The 21,973-nt window shown below is 37.5% G+C and overlaps 1 protein-coding gene across 1 annotated transcript in view; it reads left to right on the top strand.

The window, feature by feature from the left end:
- DLGAP2 (DLG associated protein 2) overlaps positions 1 to 21,973 on the top strand; it is an 85,056-nt gene that overhangs the window by 37,581 nt on the left and 25,502 nt on the right. The window contains exon 5 of the mRNA XM_030447276.1: positions 17,810 to 18,159. Coding sequence (XP_030303136.1) covers positions 17,810 to 18,159 — 350 coding nt within the window. The remainder of the gene's footprint in view (positions 1 to 17,809; positions 18,160 to 21,973) is intronic.

Genomic DNA, 21,973 nt, shown 5'->3' with positions numbered 1-21,973 from the left:
AAAGTATTATCTCTATAGCAATGAGCAAGTTTGTCCTCAGCTTCTATGTAAGACAGATATTCAAATTAGAAACATGTCTCTGATTTACAATAAGAGTAGGGATTATGTGATTTGCTATTAATTGAAAATTTCAGTTGCCAAAACCTTCTCATTTTTAAAAACCTTGTGGTAACTCTTCCATATTTCTGTCTTCAGCTCATGTTACTTTGGAGGGAGATGCTTCCTTCCTTATCATTAAAATTCAAGAAAAATATCTTACTTCTCCAGCCCTTTCCACAAATTGTAAAAGAAGCAGTTGCCTGAGATGAGATAATGGTGTTGGCAGATATTTGACATTTATACGGGCTTCATTCAAATAAATGTCAAGAAGGTCAAAATTTCACATCAGCCTTCAGTTCCAATTCAGTCTTTTGAATTCTTAGGGAAATTACACTACTTTTTTTTTTCTTTCTTTTTTTTTTTCCCTTCTTTTTTTCTTCTGATGCAGCAAACTCATCTTGGCAAAGAAACTGAAGTTATTTCTTAGAAAGAATTAACAGTCATTGTTATGTAATTATTACTTAAAATTTTAGTGATATAGGTAATGGCTGCCTCTGGATGTTTTAAAGCAGTTAAATCTTAATACACAGGTTTAGCTAAGAAGTCCCGTAACTAAATATGTAAATGAAAAAAAAATTATAATATCTGATCTATTAATTCAATTACAGAAGCATGGAAGGTATATTTACAGTTGCAGTTCCCTAAAATGTTTCTGGATGCATTAATAGCTTTTCTAAGGTAGTCAGGTTGCAATTATAATGAATACTAATTGGAAAATTATTAATGGATTCTGTTAACAGTGTTTTCTAAAAACAAAAATGGGAAAACTACAAGGAACTAGTTCTCTCTTAAAGGTATACAGCTTTGCAGAGAAAGCAAGAGGGTTCATTGGTAGTAGATATGGTACTAATGAATGCATAACTTTTGCATGGACCTATGTAGTTTATTTATTTGCTGAACTGGGCTTCTTCACCTCTAATGGAGAGAGTGTGACAAGACATTGGTGCTGCCTGTTGCTCCAGGTGTCCATGAATGAGCTGAGTGTCAGTGCAGAGGAGACAGCCAGAACTCCTGGCAAACTGGACTCCCTGTGACCCTTGCTAAGAATCATATTTCATTGTGGTTAGGGCATTTCTAGCCATCTCGTTTGATTTTATAAAGAGATAATGAACCCAGTAAAGAATCTGTCATGTTAAAAGCCCTGAATGACAGTGTATGCTTTCTGTCTCAGAACTGTATCCATTTGCAGCTGTCAGATGCACAGCTGAGAAAATACAGCTCCAGCTGCTGCTGCCTCCCACCTTGTCCCTCCATCACAGACAACATGTAATTTCCTGAATGGGAAGTCACGAAGTGCAGTAGTCATCCTAACTACTACTGCCTTACATCTTTGCTACTCCTGCAAGCAATGCTTCATTTTTCAGGAAGAGTGCATAAAATCTGGGTCACTTTTCCAGGTAGTACCCTCTTGGGTCCCTGTTGTGTAAGTAGATTATCTGCATGGATATACACTGTGCTGTCAGCTCCTTCCCAGCAACGTTTGGCTTGTGTAGCAGAGTGCTGTGGGGACATACACAAGACACCTGAGCTACAAAGCCTGGAAAATATTAACCTCCCCTTTGCCTGAGAAGGTCATGTTATTTTTGTTGCATGTCCTATATGTAGAGATAGTCTTGTATATGACTTACTCCATATGGTACAGAATATTTCAGGATATTTCCTTATTGTTTTTTGGGGTTTGGTTTGTTTTGATTAGTTGATTTGTTGGTTTTAGGGTCTTGGTTTTAATTTTTGTTTGTTTGCTTGTTTTAACTTGAATGCAGAAATACTGGATTGCAGCAATACTAGAAGTAGAATTCAGCATGGTCTGCTGTGAAACAGAAGAACATGTTAAAATCTCTTCTCTGAGACAGAGAGTAATTTTGTATCTACATTTCTGGCCATCCAGGATAACTTGAAAACCACATCCAGATGTGGGGGGCACAGACAGTTCGTCCTGATGGCATTATTATACATTATATAAAACAGCTTCACCTTCATTGAGAGAGACAATGTTCTTTAACCTACTGTTCTGGACACTCACCCACCAGGTGGGATATCTGCTCAGTGAATAGTACTTTTATATGCAAATTGAAATTACTGAAGTGGAAAGACCAAACATCATAAAAGGTGGAACAGAAGCACTTCAGTCAGAGGTACAAAATCCTTCTCCAGCAACAAGCAAAGCTTTTAGACTGATGAATAAAATGAAATTAGTTTTCAGTTTCTTAAAACTACTTCACATTTTCTTCTAACCCCAGGTTCTTTTGGTTATAACTGTATTACTTCATGAATAGATTAATGACATAAGAACTCCACCTGGCTATGGACACCAGCACAATGGCATCACAGTACATAAGGGTACCGTGGACTTCTTGTCCTATGTTACGTGTCAGTCCAAGATCATTTCTCCACTTCAGAGATTTCTAGCCAATCTTGAGAGAAAGAGAATGAGACACTGCTAACTTTGGGGCATATGGTTTCTGGTCTTAAGAGGCCAGTACACTGCACTACAATGACTTCTTTTTTTCTGGAAAACATCATAATGCAAACTTTTCAGATCAGTTGTATTATGCACCTCCTTTTAACTAATTCATAGCAGGTAGCTCCACTAAACTCCTGCTCAGTAAAGAGTCCACTGAAAAAGATGACAAATAGAGAACTCTCTTTTGTCCATGTTACTTCTCTCAGCCAGTAGGACTCTGCTTGGAAACAAGTAAACTTCAGAGAATTCCACATTTACTGAACTATTGAGCACTAATTCCAAAACCAATTAATTCGAACAAGGTCACATTGCATGAGAGAGTTTTCAATTACAGCTCATCCGATCACTCAGAATGCCTGAGGTATTGCAGGTTCCCTTTCTCCTGACAAAGCTATTTTCAGTTTTCCATTTTTTAAATAAGGTGCTACTTAGAGTGAATTTTTAGAGCCCATGTTTGATATTTAGCCATAAATATCATAGACAGTAAAAAGATTGCTTTATCATGTCCTCACAAGCATAAAGGTGTGAGAAGCTGTATTGCTCCATAGCACAGCCATTCCTTCAGACACTACAAGGACTGATTATCTGGTTGCTATCTGACCACTAATGCCAATAGTTATTCCTCTGAGGTTGTTTTGTTGGCTTTTTTGATGGGTGGTGGTTCTGTGTTTTTGTGTTGCTTTTTTGTTTTTGTTTTTTAAAAAAATATGAAGCTACCAGGGTCAGGCAAAAGTTTAAGTCATGGTGCTACTCATGTGGAGCTAATAAAGGCCAGTGAAGGATAACTAAGAGGACAAAGGGTCTTGACCATCTTTCCCATAAGGAAAGGTTACGAAAGAAGACTCATAGGAATTTCATAAATGTGTGTAAATATAGAAATTAAAAAATTACACTCCTCAATTCATAAAAGAAATTTTTTTGCGATCAATAAATTAATCATTTCCTTTTATTTCTTTTACTTCCCTTTTCTTTTGCATTTTATACATATATAAATATATATATTTGTATATATATAAAATATTACCTTTTATTCCTTTTCAAGAATGAGATGTTTCATCCAGATGGCTGCTTGGATCTTCTTAATCCAAGCACTAAGGCTAGGAAAATCCAGCTGAATGAGAGGAAACATATGCATGGAGTAACTTCTCCACATTTCTGTTCTCTGTAAAAAAAAAATGCTGAGTCTTGGAGGTTTGAACAGGTATCTATTGCTAAGGAACACTTAGGAGTAGTATCCACAAAAGGTATGTTTAAAACCACAAAGGATTTAATATATAGAAGGCTGTTTTCTCAATTATAATTTGCCTATTGACTTTGCTTAATTACTGTTGGGGCTCCATGAAATTATTTGGCGCTCTAATTCTCTGCAGGAAACACACCATATATCTGTGGGAGCACTTGGGGATCCCGAGTTAATAGTATGATACTGTGCCAACTTGTGTGCCTAAACTGTGAGAATAAATCTTGTACTAACAAACGATGAGCCTAGTTCTACACTTGAATATGCACACATCATTTTCATTGCTCTGGGTGTATCTGGGGGGAAGAGTTAATCTTTAATTCTTTTAAAGATGTTGAAGTTCTGCTGCTATGCTGACACTGCTGTTTAGTAGCATCTTTACATGGTGGAAATGGCCCAGGGAGTCAGTGGGATGAAGGTGACATCAGCCCTTTGGTTTGAGGAGGTCAACAAGGGATGGCCAAGGGGCTTTTGCAAGTGTTCATAAGTCTGGGATTCCCTGAGGTGGAGTAAGGATGTGCTAATCGAGGCTGCCTGGTTGCCTGGCCTCTTCAGGCTGATGAGGCATGAAAACAGTTGGAGCAGTAGCCAAGAGCTTTCCATAATTTTCATTCTCCTTGGTACAGACGATCTGCAGAGGCAAAGATAAAAAATGCAGTCGCTGCCTTCCACCTATGGTTAGTTTAAAAAATGTGTAATGAGTGTTTCTTTCTTACTCCTGCTGTTCTGTGCCTGACATAATTCCTCCGTAACCTATTAGATTTGCCAGACAGCTGGTTCATTCTTTATTAAAAAGGACACCCATGCTCCCTTCCCTGACGGAATTTGGCTTCAAAGCTGTTCTGTGGGATCGGTTTTCACAGCATTTTCTCAGCTTCATTTTTGTATGACATTATAAAGAAAAAATGCTTAAAAAAACCCAAACAAACAAAGAACAAACAAACAAACAAACAAACATGCAAGGAAGGTAATTCACTGTTCAGTGCTCGAAGTCTTCCTGACATGTTAGAAGCTAACAGTGGCAGAGGTAAAGCTCACTTCAGCCATTTAGCTTGGGATTGCCAGAGGGTTTTGTCCTCAGGTAGGTCTGTGCAGCTGGGGAAAACTCAAAGAGGATGAGCCCAGAAGCACAAGTTCATTGTACTTCCTTGCACTCGTAGTGAAAAAGAAGACAGGGCCTTTCTTCTGACAGTGCTTCTCCTACCATGGTCGCTTGTGAATGAAAAAGCCTCTAAAAGTCTTCTCAGAAGCTCTGCATGTATATAGTCCTGGATTTTGTTGAAGGCATTTGTTTGTCAGGAGCTATAATGATGCCATGTGCAATGGAACAGCAATGCTGGCTGTGCTGGGCATACAGACATCATTTGTGATTGCATTCTGACACTGAATTTTGCCAGCTCATGTGTAATATTTCATGAGAATCTTGGTCCATCTGTTAATATAACTAAGCATAACTATCTTGAAGTTAACCCAGTGTTGCTTCCTGACAAATTGACCCTTAACTTTGTTACACTTTCAGTACAATGGGGATGTGAGTTTTGTTCTGCTCTGGCTTCTTCACAGCTAAGAAATTCTTCCAAAAACCTGCATGTATATCCATAGAATTCCTCTCCTGTGGGTCCTGGCAAAGGCACAGGGGCCAGATATAGTATATATGTGAAGGAAGAGAGCTGCACTTCACATTAGCAATGAACTCCTTTGTGGCAGGTAATGTCTTGCTTCCAAAGGGACCCTTCTGCTTCTAGAATGTCCATTGGCTAGTAAACCTCTTTCTGAAAATATATTACCATGCATTTAGAGAGGTGAGTTCATGTGCTTTCACTACAGTTCTGCCTCATGGCAAGGACTTTTTGATTAATGCTTGCCATTTTCATATTAACTTCTCCTGAGAAACATTATTTCTAACTTGCAAAATTGACTTTTCCAAGAGAACAGAATGCTGGTGGACAGCTGCCACCTGAATTCTTCCCAATAACAGTGAATTTGTGTTCAGTGGAGACATACAGAAGTAGGAGAAAAACTTTTCTAGTTATCTTTAGTTTTATGTCCAGTAAATGCTCTTTTTGTTAGCAGTCAAAAAAAACCCCTCTTCAGGTGTTTGCCCATCTCTGCCAGCCTCCCATCAACTACCATCCTCTAATTTCACTTTCCTGACATAAAGATTCAGCAGGATAAGCTGCACTTAAGTCTCCATTTCTGTGTCAGGAGTTTTATTCAGACTCAGATCTGCCCTAGAAGGGCAACTGGTAAACCTGTTAATTAAAATGTACTTGAAAGACTTTTTCCAGAGGATCAGAGAAATAAATATACTAAAATTGGTGACCTACCTAGGGGATAATCAAACAGACTTATCCTCTGGCCAGACAGATAAGTTGAGTGGTGTGGGGTTTACCTCCAGGTGAAATAATCTAAACATAGGTGCTTTTGTGCAAACTAGTTTTCTAAGTTCCCGTGATAATAAATTCATATTAGTAATATGTAATTGTTACGATCCAAGAGCAGAAAAAATACTGATTTGAGAGACATATTTCGTATTTTCAAAGTGTTTACATCATTAATATTAGTAGATAATTGCATGGTACCATTTGAGACATCCATATGAGACCTATGAGAATTGCATCCTTCTGGACAAGTAGCTGTAGGCTAGGCAAGAGAGCTTAGATCTCTAAAAAGGTTTGAGATAATGTTTAGGTGAGTTTGACTCACACTGAACACTCTGTTGTTCATCAAGAGAGTCATCAAACCCTTACATACACCGAGGTCTCTTACATTCACCTAATAGCACCTCAATACTAAGCATTAAACTCACTCTAAGGCCAAGGTTTAGTCTCAGTCTATAGCCCATTAAAATAAATGCACTGGAAACCACAAATATCGGATCAATGCAAGCCACTCATGTCCAAACAGTGCTAGGGAAGATACTGAGTTTGCAGTGAGTAACCTGCTACTTGCTTTCCCAAGACTGAGAACAGCATATCAATGAGTCATGATTTTTGTATGCATTTCTTTACCTTTTGGGATAGTTCTGTGTCCATAAAAATATTTATATTCCCACTCTTTGTCACATTCCTCCAATTAAAAAAAGTAAAAAATAAAAATTTTGGTCACAAAAATTCATCTCACCTAATACATATGTCTAAAATCAGTTGTCAAAGGCAGCCACATTAATACTCTATTATACTCAGCGAAACGTGATTTATCTTCTCTAGGATCCCTATCTGTCATGAAAGAAGTTATCCTCTGGATGTCCCTGTTTCTCACTGTTGCCTGTAAAAACAGTCTACAATGATAACAGCATAGTTTGCTAACTTTTACAAATATGATGTAAAAATCAAATTGTCTTACAGGATGAAATCAAAGATTAAATACTGGTCCCATTAAAAAATTAAATCCTATTCCCATCCCTTACCCCCCCTGGATATCTGAGAGGGCCATGCTCTGACTACAGAGTTGAGAGCTGGAAACCCAGGAGCATCACTTGCTGTACCAAAACACAGGGCTGGCAGCCTGCAAGTACTTCCCTGAGCTCTGGTTTTGACCAACTGCATCTGCAGCTTGGGTAAAAAGATCTCTTGGTTTGACTATTGCCTCTATCATTACTCATCTCAAAAGTTCACTTCTTGTCCAGACTCCTAGCTCTCTGTGGATTAAACTAGTCAAAGGTGTTACATTATTTTTAATTAAAATAGTTTGTAATGTCTTAAATTCTTTACTGTAGGACAGTTATCATAATGCATTGTTGAGATTATTCTACTGTGCAATGCTCCATAACATTAAGTAAGTAAACTGTTTCTCATATTCAGTTTAGAATTTCTCCCTGTAAATTAAAGAAAATCACAAGTTGCATGTAGTTACTGTAAGAATAAGAATAGGAAATATAAAACCAAAACCAGTTATAAGCCTACATAATATCTCTGTGCATTGGTTTAGGAGTTTGATGGAACTTCTTATCACTTGAGTGATAAGAATATGTGGGAGTTCAAGAAGAGCTTAATTATTTTTTTTAGGTACAGAATTGTAGCAATATTGATCTGATTTACTGAAAAACATTTTCAAATTTTCTATTTTATTTCAATGTGAAAAGAGTCACCCAGTAAGAATTACCTCAAGCTTTTGGATCCCTTTTTTCTATTTGTCTTTTACTCTTTTGTGACAAATGCAATCTGTATTCTTGAAAAGCTGCATCTACATTTTGTAAATGAAATAGACTGTAGTTAAAGGTACACTTTTCCTTTCTGATACCAAAACACTGAGACTCTCTTTTTAAATGCAACTTCTGTATTTTAGAGGCACAGAGGAACTGTTTAGAAGAGCAAAACAGCTGTCAGCACTTTGCTTTTTCATGTACAGGATGCTGGTTAGGCTATAATTTCTCTCTAATTAACCGATTTAAAATAGAAACCTTTATAACTAGTCCATCAGCAATCCATGAGGTTGCCTGCATCTTTTTTGACTTTGGCAAAGGCTTACAGGGTCTGACCTTGATGTCTTGTTTGATTTGCATTTCTGTTTTGAGACTAACATTAATTACACTGTCAAAACAGATTTTACCATTTGCGTAGCATGGGCTGCCTACAGACCTCAGCTTCCTCAATGTGGAGGTAACAACTTCCACACTGACTGACTTGATTACAGTCATTCCTTTTATGCTGCTCTCCTCCTGGGAGATTGTAGTGTGTACTTAGACTTCAGCTTTTTCCAAATTTAGTGGTCACATTTCCACTAAATTGTTAGTTTCCTGTACAAAATCAAATAGCTGTTCAGAACTTAAGTCTAAAAAGAGTTGTTTCATTCTGAATATTGAGTCTAACCTGATGCACACACAGACTTGAAAAAAAAATAAATAAATGACTCATCCAATAATTCTGCCTTATGACAGTAAGTTATGATTGAGGCTGCAAGTCATGCTACTGATTTCAGCCTTTTTTTCACAAGCTATGTATTTTCTGTTTAGCAGTGAGATCTCAAGATCTGCTTAAAAATAACATTTTATATAGGATTTGTATGACAGCAATGGCTTAGTGATGTGCTATTTTCAAAACCTCTTTTCAGAAGTCAAATTTAAAAAGCTCAAATCTTGCCTGTCTCAATAATACATTATTATAATGGTCCAGATCCTGAGTTTGTGTCAATTGGTCTGATTCCACTGACTTTAGTATCAGTAACTTCAGTGAGATTAACAGCACAGTCTATCTCCCTGGCTAAAACTCCACAATCAATTTTAAAACTACAGAAATAGGTAGAGTTTGTTCTTAATACCTCTGTGGAGCTACAAAGGGATGTTGGGCCAAGCTATTACTAGTTGCTGTGTAGTCAGGCACTCCATCAGAAGGGATGGAGGAACAGGAAATTAGGATTCAGTCATTAATGCAGAAATGTAACAACAGGCAAATCACAGGGGGCATGGAGAAGACAAGATGAAGCTCTCAAGTTTACAGTGAATACAACTAAGGGAACACAGGAGAAGTTATGTCTAAGTAGGTAGGACCAGAGTCCTACCAGTGCTGACCCAGAGACAGAGCTTTTGGGCTGGACTTTGTGTCACTCCTTTAGGCATTTTAAACTTAGATCTCCAGATCTGAGCTGATTGTCCTTGATTTTCTTTATGGTTGATGGAGAAAAGTAGGCATCTGCGTAGGATGATTAATTTCCTAGTGAAATAAACATCCAAGATGGGTGAATATTGCCCCAACGTTGGTTATTTCTGTTCCTGTAATTCTAAAAGATATCATCAACTAAATTAGACTTGCATGACTGTTTTCTAAATAACCAATATGAAAAGAGATGATTTCCCATGTATAGTTCTGAAATACTGTCTTGAAGGTATGATATAATTCAGTTATTGAAAGACCCAACTGAAAAAAGTGGCACAAGGTAAATGCAGCATTTTGCCTCCATGGACTGTGGCAACATAAGATCACTAATTAACAGCTGACTTTAGGGTGTAACAAATATCCAGGTTTACCTAAATATACATGTAAAATGACCCATTAGGAAAAAAGAATAGGAAGTTATAGATACCTTCCACCTAGACAGTGCTTTGGGTTTTGTAGTTTAAATAAAATGCAACCCATCATATAAACCATGCTGATAAAACTCATCTAGTTATAAGCAATCTTCCCAACAAAATATGTCACAAAAATATCACTGGGAATGTAACACAGTTTCTTACTGCTTAATCTAGAAAGTAAGAAACAGTGTTCTTTTCATCAATATCCAAATGCAAAAGTCTTCAGAAAATTCCTGGTCCCTTTAGTGGCTAGGATTTACTGTGGAGGGCTGAATTAGAAAAAGTAAGCAGAAAGATAAGTTAATAAAATATCTCTCTGATTTTGTTTAAGGGAAATTTATCCAAGATTTGATTAAAAGAATTACTTTCATTTAAAACAAAATGCTCTCTTGAATCTCAAGCACACTATGACATTGGTTTTAATGACTATTTCTGGGAGGTTTGAATAGCCTTACAGTTCAAAACACACTCTCATAACCTTACAAATAGAGAAACTCTTGAACATGGAAAGCCCTCAGAAACAACAGGATCTTAAACTAGCAAAGCAGCAAGCAAAGAACCTCTTCAGGAAGCAGCAAATACAAGGGCTGGAGGAGCCTGTACTGTATGAGAATGTGACACATCATCTTCACTTGCTCTACACTCACAGGCAGACAATGTTTAAATTGAAGTGCAAAGAGGGTGCATTTGAGAAGTCTTTTTTATGATTTGGAATCAGAAATAGAGTGGCCAGCACGACTAGGGGAGGGTTTTTCCCCCTTTACTCAACCCTGGTGAGGCTGCATGTCAAATACTGTGTTTAGTTTTGGGCTCCTCACTACAAGAAGGTCTTTGAAGTGCTAGAGCAAGTCCAGAAAAGGGCAACAAAACTGATGCAGGGTCTAGAGCACAAATCTTACAAGGAGATGCTGAGGGAACTGGGGTTCTTTAGCTTGGAGAAAAGAAGGCTGATGGAGAACTTGTCTCTATAACTTGACCTCTACAACTACCTAAAAGGAGGCTGTAGTAAGCTAGGGGTTGGTCTCTTCTGAGTAACAACTGAGAGGACAAGAGGAAACAGTGCCAATTTACACCGAGGAGAGTGGTGTCAGGTTGGAACTAGGAAAAATTTCTTCACCTAAAATGTTTTCAGGCCCTGAAACAGGATGCCCAGGGAAGCAGTTGAGTCACCATCCCTGGATGTATTTAAAAGGTGTGCAGATATGGCATTTACAGACATGGCTTAGTGATGGACTTCACAATGTTAGGTTTGTCATTGGACTCAGTGATCTTAAAGTTCTTTTCCAGCCCAAACAGCTCTGTGTTTCTATGACTCTGTGACTTGTGTTTATTCTCAGTTAGCCTGAGCACATACTGCTCCAGCACTGAAAACAGAAAGCAGATCCCAAATTACCAGTGATGGTGGCCACTGATCACACACATCGAAAACAGCAGAACTGCATCCAAACAGTCTAAGTTGCCTCAACCTTTTCTCCTCATTATAGCTGACCAATTTTTCTTAATTAAGCCAGAAGCTACACATGTCAAAACTAAGCCTTTCTAAATCATCTTGTTATGACTGAAATTCAAGGGTATAGCTGATCCAAGAAGGAACCCCCTTTCTAACATTTCAGAATTTGGCTTTAGGAAAAGCCAGCTCTACAGTGTAAAAATTAAATTGTCCTGTTTGACACTAACACCTCCTTTTAATTATGTTTGGCACTGGGGACCAGTGTATAATGGAAGATGACAATAGGCACGTATAAAAAGATGTGTTCCAACATCCTTGTTTTTAAATAGGGATTTGTATATTTATTTTTGACATCCATAGCTTGATAGTAAAATTATCAAAGAGTTCCTTCTTTTTTGTGGGAAATAAATTCTTTCAGTGGCTAAGATTTTTTTTTTCCTCTCAAAAGTCACCTTTGATTTCTAAATGGTCTTTTAATGTTCATCATTCTTTGTTTTGAGAAGTAACTATTATACATCCATACATCAATTTTTATTTTAGGAGTAGCTCAGAGGTCCTCATGACCATGATGGAACACACTGAAGAGATTTCAGAGCATTTCAAGGGCAGCCATTTTAACTGGGACTATAAAATCCTTCGGCTAGAACAGTATCCATGATGGTCAAAAGACTATAGCAATAGTAACTGAGTACTCTTTTCATACGGGATTAGATTTAATTGTAGCTTTTAATTTTGAGAAGGACTCTTTTTCCTGTTCTGAAATGGTTTCAGGCTTAGCATTTGCCTTCCCTGTGCAAAGCAGAAAATCTAGCATCAGCCTGGGAGTGTGCACCGTATTTCTCTCCGTGCAGTGGTTCCTCAGAGAATCTGCCTGCCTGCAGCACTATGCCCCTGGGAGCAATGCCTCCAAGGCAGATCCATGCTCCCTGCAGTGTAATTATCCTCCTTCTGAATAAGCCTTCCTACAAAACAGAAAATCCAGTTTACTCCTGCAGTGTGTCATAAGGGACAAACATTTCCTTTAATTGATGGTGCTTTCATGTAAATTCATCATTCAGTTAACTTTGTGATCTCAGCCTAAATAATGTTATTTTGACTAAGTGCTTAGTGCTTAGTGGTTATATTGATTTGTAAAAAACCCTCAGGTTACTCTATCTCTCAGATGGACCAACAGCAGTGATTTATTAAGAGGCTGGCTTTGAAAGGTGTTCTGAATGTCACCTGTGGCCACCGATACTTTATCAAATATATCACGTCCCTCCTTCTGCCTTTTGACTGTGAATCTCTGCGGATAACCTGAAGGTACATCTACATTGAATTATTTTTTGTCATTTTATTTTGAGTATGAACGGTGTTAGCACTGAAATATGGGCAGAGTAGCTGACTTATTTCTATGGCTGTACCAACAGTAACCTTGAGGAAGTTTAGTCAAATGCAGTGTAGATTAAGAGGGACATTCTGCTTCCAGGTATACCAATTAAATAAACACCCCCACCCTTACTTATGATTAATCAGTAGACTTTCCTTGGATTTCTACTGTATGTGCCCTAACCATCAAATTGCCAAATCTCCAGTGGTGGAATTTCTTCTTGGTTATTTTGCAGTATTTCCATAATGCCTTGTGCTCTGGTTCCAACCAGTGCTTCCCAGCCGGGATCAGAAAGCACATAAGAGAAATTAATGTAGTTTACAGCACAGGTTGTTCTGTGCCAAATTCAGCACTGACAGGCAATCTTGTATATGTGACAGTCATCTAGCAATTAAGGTATCAAATATAAGTGAAAGAATCATAGAAGGGTTGGGATTGGATGTGAGGAGCAGATAACTGGAACTGGCATGAATGGGCACAGCACTCTTTACGTAAAGGCAATGATCCTTACAGAAACAAATTGATGTGTTACCCTTTTTCCTGCCTGAGTGACAAATAAATGCATGTTATGCTGCATTGCTCCCTGCTTTCTCCTCAGCAATTTATACCTGGTTTTCATCATCTTTTAGTCTAGAGCACTTTGAAGCAGCACAGAACAATTTTGTTTTCTCTCCATTCCTTGAACAATGTCCTTCCTTAAAGAAAAACTCAGCAGAGCCAGTTGCATGTGTTTATGTTGAAGTAAGAGGCAAGTACCTGAACACTGAATACTTCCACTCCTGTAGAAGTCTGAAATCATAGAATCATAGAATAGAAACATATACCTAGACAGATTAGAACTGGTTTTTACCATATTTTAGAATTTTTAGTTGATTATCATAAGCTAACAGATGGAGATAGTCCATATCTTATGATCTCAAAAAAAATATTTTTCCTACTTTATTTTAGAAAGGCAAAAAAGAAATTCAGCTTTAGATATTAAGATAGCCTTTGAATACAACTGGAAGAGAAGTTTTTATATCTTTTTCATAATTCCTTGTGTTTAGTCTAAATATTAAAAAGATTTATCTCCTTCTTGTTCCATCTACTTTCTTTTTCTTTGCATTTCAGAACAGCTATAGATTTTCCAAACAGATTAACAGCCCAACAAAAGGCCATTGCTTTTACTTTGCTTGAGCTTCCTTGCTCAGCAGCAGGATTCATGAGAGAAGTGTCAAGCGTGCCCAGCATTCACACACCAAATCTACTCAGAAAACTAAAGAAATCAAAAATCTTCAGTCATCTTCTGTGAGACACAGAAGCAACATAAGACTGTCCAGGATTGATGTTTTATATGTCAAAACATGAAGCATGTCTCTGCTGACACTGAAGTCTGCAACTTCAAGCTGTCTAAAGTATTGTGCTAGCTCTGCCCTCCTGGTACTCTGCTTTTGCATACACCACTGTTCCTGTGGTGTGTTTCATCCCCAGCTTTTGTGTAGGCCAGCACCCAGCTTGTCCCTCTTGGGGACAGTTAGGCACCCTCCATCCCAGTCTTCTTTTTCCCAATTCAGCTTCCAGCACCAACCATTGAGTGGAGTTCCTGGGACACTGTCCTTGCCAGTGCTCAGTACCCCAGGGCTCCATTGCCTAGCACCAGCCCTCCCAACAGGGAAGGCAGAACACACCGCAGCTGTGGAGCTTGTAGAATGATGGCCCAAGAAATGGGAGAGACATGAAACAGGGCTGAGGAGGTTTTATGTACTTGCTTTCAACTAATATCCACTAAGGCAAATAAAATTTGCAAAGCAGCAAATAGTAGAAAGGGGACAGGAACTCCTGTCCATCAGCCTAAGAAGGGGATAATATATGGAAAAGAAGCTCATTTTCTGTTACGAAAGGGAAGTGTTTCTTCCCATATGTGTTACATTGCATGTATGACTGCTAGGGCCAAGAATTGGATGTGATAAAAAAGACACTGCTGCTGAAAACTGGAACATACACAGGCATAATAATTAATGGCAAAAATTTTGAAAGTGACATAAAATTCCATGCTTCAGACCTTAAGCCAATACTTATTTGTCAGAGACCACAGACCAAGCATGGTTAGTAAACTATGAATTACAGGGTTACTTTAATAAGCCCCTAATCTATTATGTAGTCATCTCTTAAGTCAGCAATACATACCAAGTTTATCTAAAACAAATCTAGGTCAATTATTCATCTAAGTTATCCCATTTACTTCAGTAGAACCGCTTGAGTGATTAAAGCAAATAGAATTTGGTGGCAAGATTTGCCTCACAAATTCACGCCTCCATCCTCTTACCTGATTTTGTTACAGTCTCCAATTAGTCCCAGATTTCTGTGGCTCTGAAACTTTGTTCCAGATATGAACTCATTAGCTGTGTAGAGATGGATTTTTTTATTCCCTACTTAATATTTGATCTCTATGACTGTAGCTTAGAAATTAATCGGATTTCTTCCTGCCACATTTAACTGTAAATCTGTATCCAGCTTTTCACAAACTTTCAGTGTTTCTCCTGATTTCTTCTCCCTGTTGAACATCTGTGGTTTTTTTAATTTGTGTTTAGTGCTCATGATCAAATGCTTGACAGAATACTGCAGTAATTGTGATACTTGGTGGCTTTAAAATATGTCACCCCAACAAAACAGTCAGAAATTTCCAGAAAAAAGTGTTCAGTCTTAGGGAAGGGGAAAAAAAAAAAGTAAGTGGCAGCTTTGGTTTTGCCACAAGGCTAATTTTTCTTTTTTAGAAATATAAAAGAAGATTATAGTAGCTATGATGGGTTGCAACAGGAGTTTAACATTTATATTCATTAGATAGAGAAGTGAAGTTCTGCCCAAGTAGTAGGGATATACTTGCTTGTGATGTCTCATTATCACATTTACCATATGTTTTATTATTCACTGCTATTCTTTTGCATGAAGACAGACAGTAAAAAACAGTCAAGTAGTTATAACAGTGGTAGCCTGTCATATATTATAGATAAAAATAGCTTTCTGTTCTGGATTTCACTTACAGAAGCACCTCATTGCCTCTATTTCTAATGTTTCCCAGCACTTTGATCACTTGATTCTGCATTTGCAGAGGGAAGGTGAGGGAGCAGTATTATGGCAGCTCTCAGTGGAAATATTCCCTAGAGCCACTGATTAAGTTCATAAGACACTGTCTTAATTTCCAAGCTTTACAGCCTCTTCCTTCTTCCATGAACTTTCTGTATTCCGTAAAGCACCTGAAAAATACTGGTCTTTTCTTTCTTCTTTGCTAATCGTAACAAAGCTGACAGGAGATAAGACTGGTGATAGGACAACAATATGGCACTTCAAAAGAAGCACACAGGCTCAGAATCTGAAGAGCATGTTTTCACATGTTTCACTCTGTTAAAGCAATTTAACTCGGAGGAAGATTCTCTGTAAATCTCTACCAGAACTGAGCAGCATCAGCAGCAATTCAAAATGTGCTTCAAATGAAGGTTTCCACTTCCTAGCTCTGCCTCACTCACTTTTATTTATGATCACTCTTTTATTTATGACTATCAAGGATCAAAATTTAAGGGTAGTTTTCTCTAGGCTCACTTTTCCCATAGGCTAGCCTGGCAAGACAGGCTCTGCAGTCCCAGGTATTAGCAAATTCCTAAACTGGTCTTTTGTTTTCAGAGAGCTGCATCATAATCTTATACAAAAAAGCGTGATTGGAGAGGTGCTCCTTCTAACTTCATTGCTTGTCGAAACCTTTTTGTATTATGGGAAGAGGAACTCTTGTAGATTCCCTTTTGGATTCAAGTAACCTCAATTCCAAGGTTACCTGAGTCACTGTTGTAATATCCAATGCATTTAAAAACAGCAAAAAAAGGCGAACATTTTCCCTAAGTCATTCATTATACTGGTATCTGCATGTATAAAATTATACTATTTCAGCATTATTGATATGAGGAAACATAATATCTTTATATTCCTGCAGTTTTACAAGATTTTCCTGTACAGTAAATCTGTATCATGATGGTTTTTTGTTTCAGTTTCTAATTTTATTTATGATTCTACGTGCTTTTGGAAAACAATAGTTCCATTACATAAATGCTCTTATTGGTACCAAAATGCATAGTGGGCTTAGACAATTAGGAAATTCAGCTGTGTGATATTAATAACTAAAAGTCCATCCTTCAAAATGTCTAAAATTTGGTAAGGAAACAGTATTGGCACAATTATGCATCTGTAGAGCTTTCTTGGATGTTTTATTGAGACTTTGCTGTAAGGCAGAATCTATGTTAAACCAGCCTCAGATCTACTTTGCTCACTAGACTAAAAGTTTTAGTTCTGTTCATGTATATCCAGTTCTCACAGTATTTCAGACTCATTTTCATACCTCTATTTCCATATTCTCTGCATTTAGGTTTATGTTCAGTTAATGTTCTAAGGATTTAAGGCTTCCTGCAGGATAGTAGCTAAAAAAGTCACTGCTTTTGGTATTACTTATAATTTTTGCTTGTTGTCCAAGTATCTAGTAGCTTTGCATATATTGTGATGGTTTTTGCATGCATGGCATTTTCTCTAATTAACAGTGCTGTGGATATTTTTTAAACATATTCTTGTATAAGTAGCAAATCTTGCCTAATTCCAGCCAGTACACCTGGAACTATTTTTAAAGGTGTGGCATACTGTAAAATAGAAGTTTCTGAACAGTATTTTTTTCCAGTATATTTTTTTATACTTTCTTAATACCATGTTTCAATTCAGAGCCCAGAATTCAGATGGTAAGAAGAGGGGGGAAAAAAATCCTCCTTTATTTCTCTTATCAGTTTGACCCTATGCAGGAACAACCACAGAAGCTCCATTGTGTACCTACCCAAGAGAAGTCTTACAATACACAAATCCTGACTAACTCTCATCTTCACCATAATCTGAGACCTCAGTTTCCACCCCTTGCATCCTGGTTGCAGTAAAATGTTGCTGTGGATACTCAGCTGACTCTGAGAGACACTTTCAGCTAATAGTGAGGTTTACAAAGGGCTCTGTGTCTTCATTTTTAACTAGCGTATTCTTAACATTAAGGCGATTTCTGTAATGAAGTTTCCATCAGATTAATCTTGATTTCTCTTTTTCTTTTTATCTTCTTTTCTTTTTTTTTTTTTTTTTTTTTGTTTTGTTTTGTTTTGTTTTCCTTTCAATTCCTCCAACAGCTGTAACTTACACAAGTTACAAGAAAACACCACCACCGGTACCCCCTCGTACCACTTCCAAGCCACTGATCTCCGTCACAGCACAGAGCAGCACAGAATCCACCCAGGATGCATATCACGACAGCCGGACTCAGAGGATTTCCCCTTGGCCCCAGGATGGGAGGGGGTTGTACAACTCCACCGACAGCCTGGACAGTAACAAGGCCATGAACCTCGCCTTGGAAACCGCCGCTGCTCAGCGCCACGCGTCTGAGAGCCAGGGCACCTCCATACGGATGAGTGACAAGGCCATTTTAGTGACAAAAGCAGAGGAGTTTCTTAAGAGCCGACGTTCCTCTATAGGGATCCAGGTAGCCTTTCATTAATATCTGTTCTGTGATGAATTGCTTGTCCTCTTTCTGAAAATAGCATAGAATGAGTCACTCGGCTTCACCGGCTCTAATACGCTAACAAACAACCCCTGGCTGCTTAGTGTTAATTGTAATTCACGTCATGGCAACGTGGCTGTGCAGAAAAGTCTTCAGCTAATATGCTGTACCTGGAAGAAAATGAACAAATAAATCTCTAGGGAGGTTACCTGTCATTAACACTTGATCTGAAAATTATACTGCAGAGCTACAGGTGAACAGCATGTTCATCTCCTTCCCTCCATGAATTTATAGAATGATACCAGTTTTAAAGTGCTTCACTGTACTTTTTTTCATTCTCTTTCTTGTTTGACCTTGGAAAATGTGTAATACATCTGGGTCTTCAAGTTACTCTACATAAAAAGATCTCCCACATCCTTACTTTTAGTTGTTCTGGGGAGAACATATCAAGGACGAGAAAGAAGTGTACTGGGGTAGATACAGCATAATTATAGATGCCAAGTAAATCAATAACTTTAATAATCACAGTCTTTGAGCATTCCTCCATTTGCCACCAAAATATACAACATTTGGTTCATCTGACAAAATGTCTGTAAAACTGTGTAAAGCTCAGTCATCTTGTGTTGTTTCAGGTAAATAAGATGACTCCAAATACAAATTCCACATGCTATTCCTTCTGATAAATGGAAAGCACTGTAAATAGCAATGATCATTTGTTTAAATCTCTAGGAAATACCAAGTAATAATAAAAATCAGAAAACTGAACTTGCAATGAATGCGAAGTCCTTTCAGACTCAATAGTAGAGGAAAATTTAGGCTTCTGTTCTGCTGTCACTTAGATTTATGTAATTTTAAGTATGTGAATATTTCCCTTTACATCACTGGGTTCACTTGTGTTCCTAAAAATCTCTACTCTTGCCAGATATATATCATCTGTAGAGGAAATGCCACGGATTTTGGCACAGTTACAAGTATTGTGGAGACAGCAACACAGATCTTGAGAACATAGTAGTCCATGTACCAAAGCCCAATGAGTGACTATTCATCTACTAGGAAGTGTACTATTTACTTGAAAAAGCAGTGACTCCATTTCCATTAATTTCAAAATACAATCAGAAAAAAGCATTTTATTTCAAATCATCTGATTGAACTTCACTGTTTAACACCTTACTGTGGTACAGTTCTGCTGGTGTACAACATGTTAGACTAAGGAGAAGGCATGGGCTTTGCCAGCAAGTTCCTTTTCCATTTCTCAGCATAAAAGCATTTGCTTCTGCTTTTATTCGCCTGCACACAGGAGAATAAAATGGTATTTAACATCAACAGTGAAATATTCAGATGGCTACTTAGCCAGTGTTTTACAAAGTAATTAATGTATCCTAAATTGTTCAGAGAAAGGACTTAGCAGATAACAGGGAAAAGCTCAAAGGAGCAGCAGGTAATTTTGGGTACCTTTTAGCCCCTAACCTTAAATTTACTCTTCAGAAAGGAATAGTATCTACTGTTGTTCTTATCTCTTCTTTACAGCAGCTATGTACAGTGGTATTTAACAATGTTTGTATCTTCCTTCAGTCAGTCCTGGTATCTCAGCAATTAATTCTGATTATATCACTTGATCCTGGTTTTTACTACAGGTGATGACCAGTACTTTTCAATGGGCTCTGACCCACTTTGGTACCCATTGTCTCTGACCCATTTTTGGTGGAACATTTAACAATATGTGCTTATAATCCACAAAAACATCTGTGAAATTATTTCTGTGGAGTCAGCGGATCTCCTGTAGCTACTCATCATCTGATGCTTGGACCCTAATACTGGTCCTCAGGTGCACGCAGTAAGGCAAATACTGTTTGCAACAGCAGGTCTTAGAAGGATGAGCTGTTTGTTATCTTTTGAGAAGGGCAAACTGGTAGTTGTACTATTTGGCATTAGATAAGGTAAAAATTGCAAGTTACCCTCTACATTATCTCCCCAGAGAGTGTTTTAGTTGTTTGTGGCTTTTTCTGCAGGAAGTTTCAAACTTAACATCAGTGTGAAAAATACTTTTCTGCAGCATTTCTTAGCAGAAATTGCATTTTTTTTAAAAAAAAATTCTTTTGCCATGTTTGTAAGGAATAAACACACAGGGTAGAATACTCTTATTGCAAACTTTATAAGTAGTATTTGGCCCTTCCAATATAGATTTATGCCCTCAAAATATAGTTGAAGTATTTAATTTCTTCTACTCTTCTGCATCGCAGCACCTTAGACAAGGATGGGGTTTATTTGCATATTTTCTTGATTGACTAAATGACTTGTTTTCTCATTAGCATGCCATGCCAGGGAAATGCATTGAATTTGCATTAATTTGCATTAATTAATTTGCTATCAGGATGGTTAATTTGTGCATTTTAGAATTTTTCATTCCTTAAACACATTGGTGTGAGAATGCCATTGGACCCTCATGCAGCAGCAAAGAGGCACAAAGATAAGGAATGACCAGCCATGTCTCTGCATGTGGAACTGCTATATAGCCCCAGGTCTTTGATTTGTGTAGTGTACACGTAATGAATAGAAGTCCTTTTAAAAGTCCTGGTGTACTAGGAATATGCCATAGGATTAATACTCACATGCACGAGGAGTCAAAGCTCCTGGGGGAGCACTTCACTTACTGTAATGGTCAGTAGCACCCAGTCTGCAAGGACAGAGAACAACACAGAGATGGTAAACCATCTCACAGTATGATAGGCATATCCCTGGTCAGAACTTTGAACCAAAAAAAGCTTAAAAATGAAACCTTTTTCTAGAAAATAGTTGGTTGGTTGGGTTTTTTTTCATTGCCAAAAAACCAAGAAGAATATTGTCAGACATGGCAGTAGGCACTGGGAAAAATTGTTGATTCCTAATTTCAAATGAATTGCAAAATACTGATTCTAAGATTAAAGATTTAGTCAACACTTAATAATACATAGAGAACAAAGAATAAAACTAGTTGTACTAGTAGATAAAGTCTTCATATATGTCTTCTATCATGACAGAAGACCAATCAAAGTATTTGAATTAAAATGGAAGGTAGGGATTGTCTAGAGTAATAGAACCATTAAGTCAAGAAAAGGTCATGGCAAATATATTTTTAGGGATTTTCTTTGCTCTTTTGCATACCCTTATGTATATGCTAATGATTAATGTTCAAAAACTGCTCTAGTTAAAAACCATTTCATATTAAAAGCATTTAGATTGTTAAAATATATTTAAAAGAAAGAGAAAACATGTCAGGAAATTTCTCATTTATTTCAAGTATTTAAAAACATGCAGTTCATGATTTCTTCTCTATTTCAAAGACATCAAGCTTCTCAAAATGAACAGAAACCCCAGAAGTAGATGAGATGGAAACAAATATTCTAAGTGTGGAGACTGATTCATGATGATATTTTTGGAGATGAACATTAATTGTAGCATAGAGAATGGACTCTGTCATCTTCATTTATCATCAGGAGATCACACTTCAAAATATCTAGGGTGTTTTTTTTTAATCTCCAGATTCTTCATTAGATAAATCACTATTATAAATCAAAAGCTGTATTCAGGAGGATTAGTGCCTAATTTTTTGTGTCAAAAGGGGATCTTCTGCATAATACTTAAATATATTCAACAAAAATATTACCATCCTATGGTAAAAGCTTTGTTCAAGAAACTCTGCAGTCTCTAACCAGAATTTCCCTTTAAGGCAGAGCATTTTGTACATGCATAGCACATTTATTCTATGAGCAGCTGCATCTGTATTGTTTGTTTAGGTTATAACCATCTTTGTCAGTGC

The sequence above is a fragment of the Calypte anna genome, chromosome 3 (assembly GCF_003957555.1).
Source record: "Calypte anna isolate BGI_N300 chromosome 3, bCalAnn1_v1.p, whole genome shotgun sequence".
In the NCBI taxonomy this organism is placed as follows: domain Eukaryota; kingdom Metazoa; phylum Chordata; class Aves; order Apodiformes; family Trochilidae; genus Calypte; species Calypte anna.
This window is presented reverse-complemented; position numbering and strand designations above follow the sequence as displayed.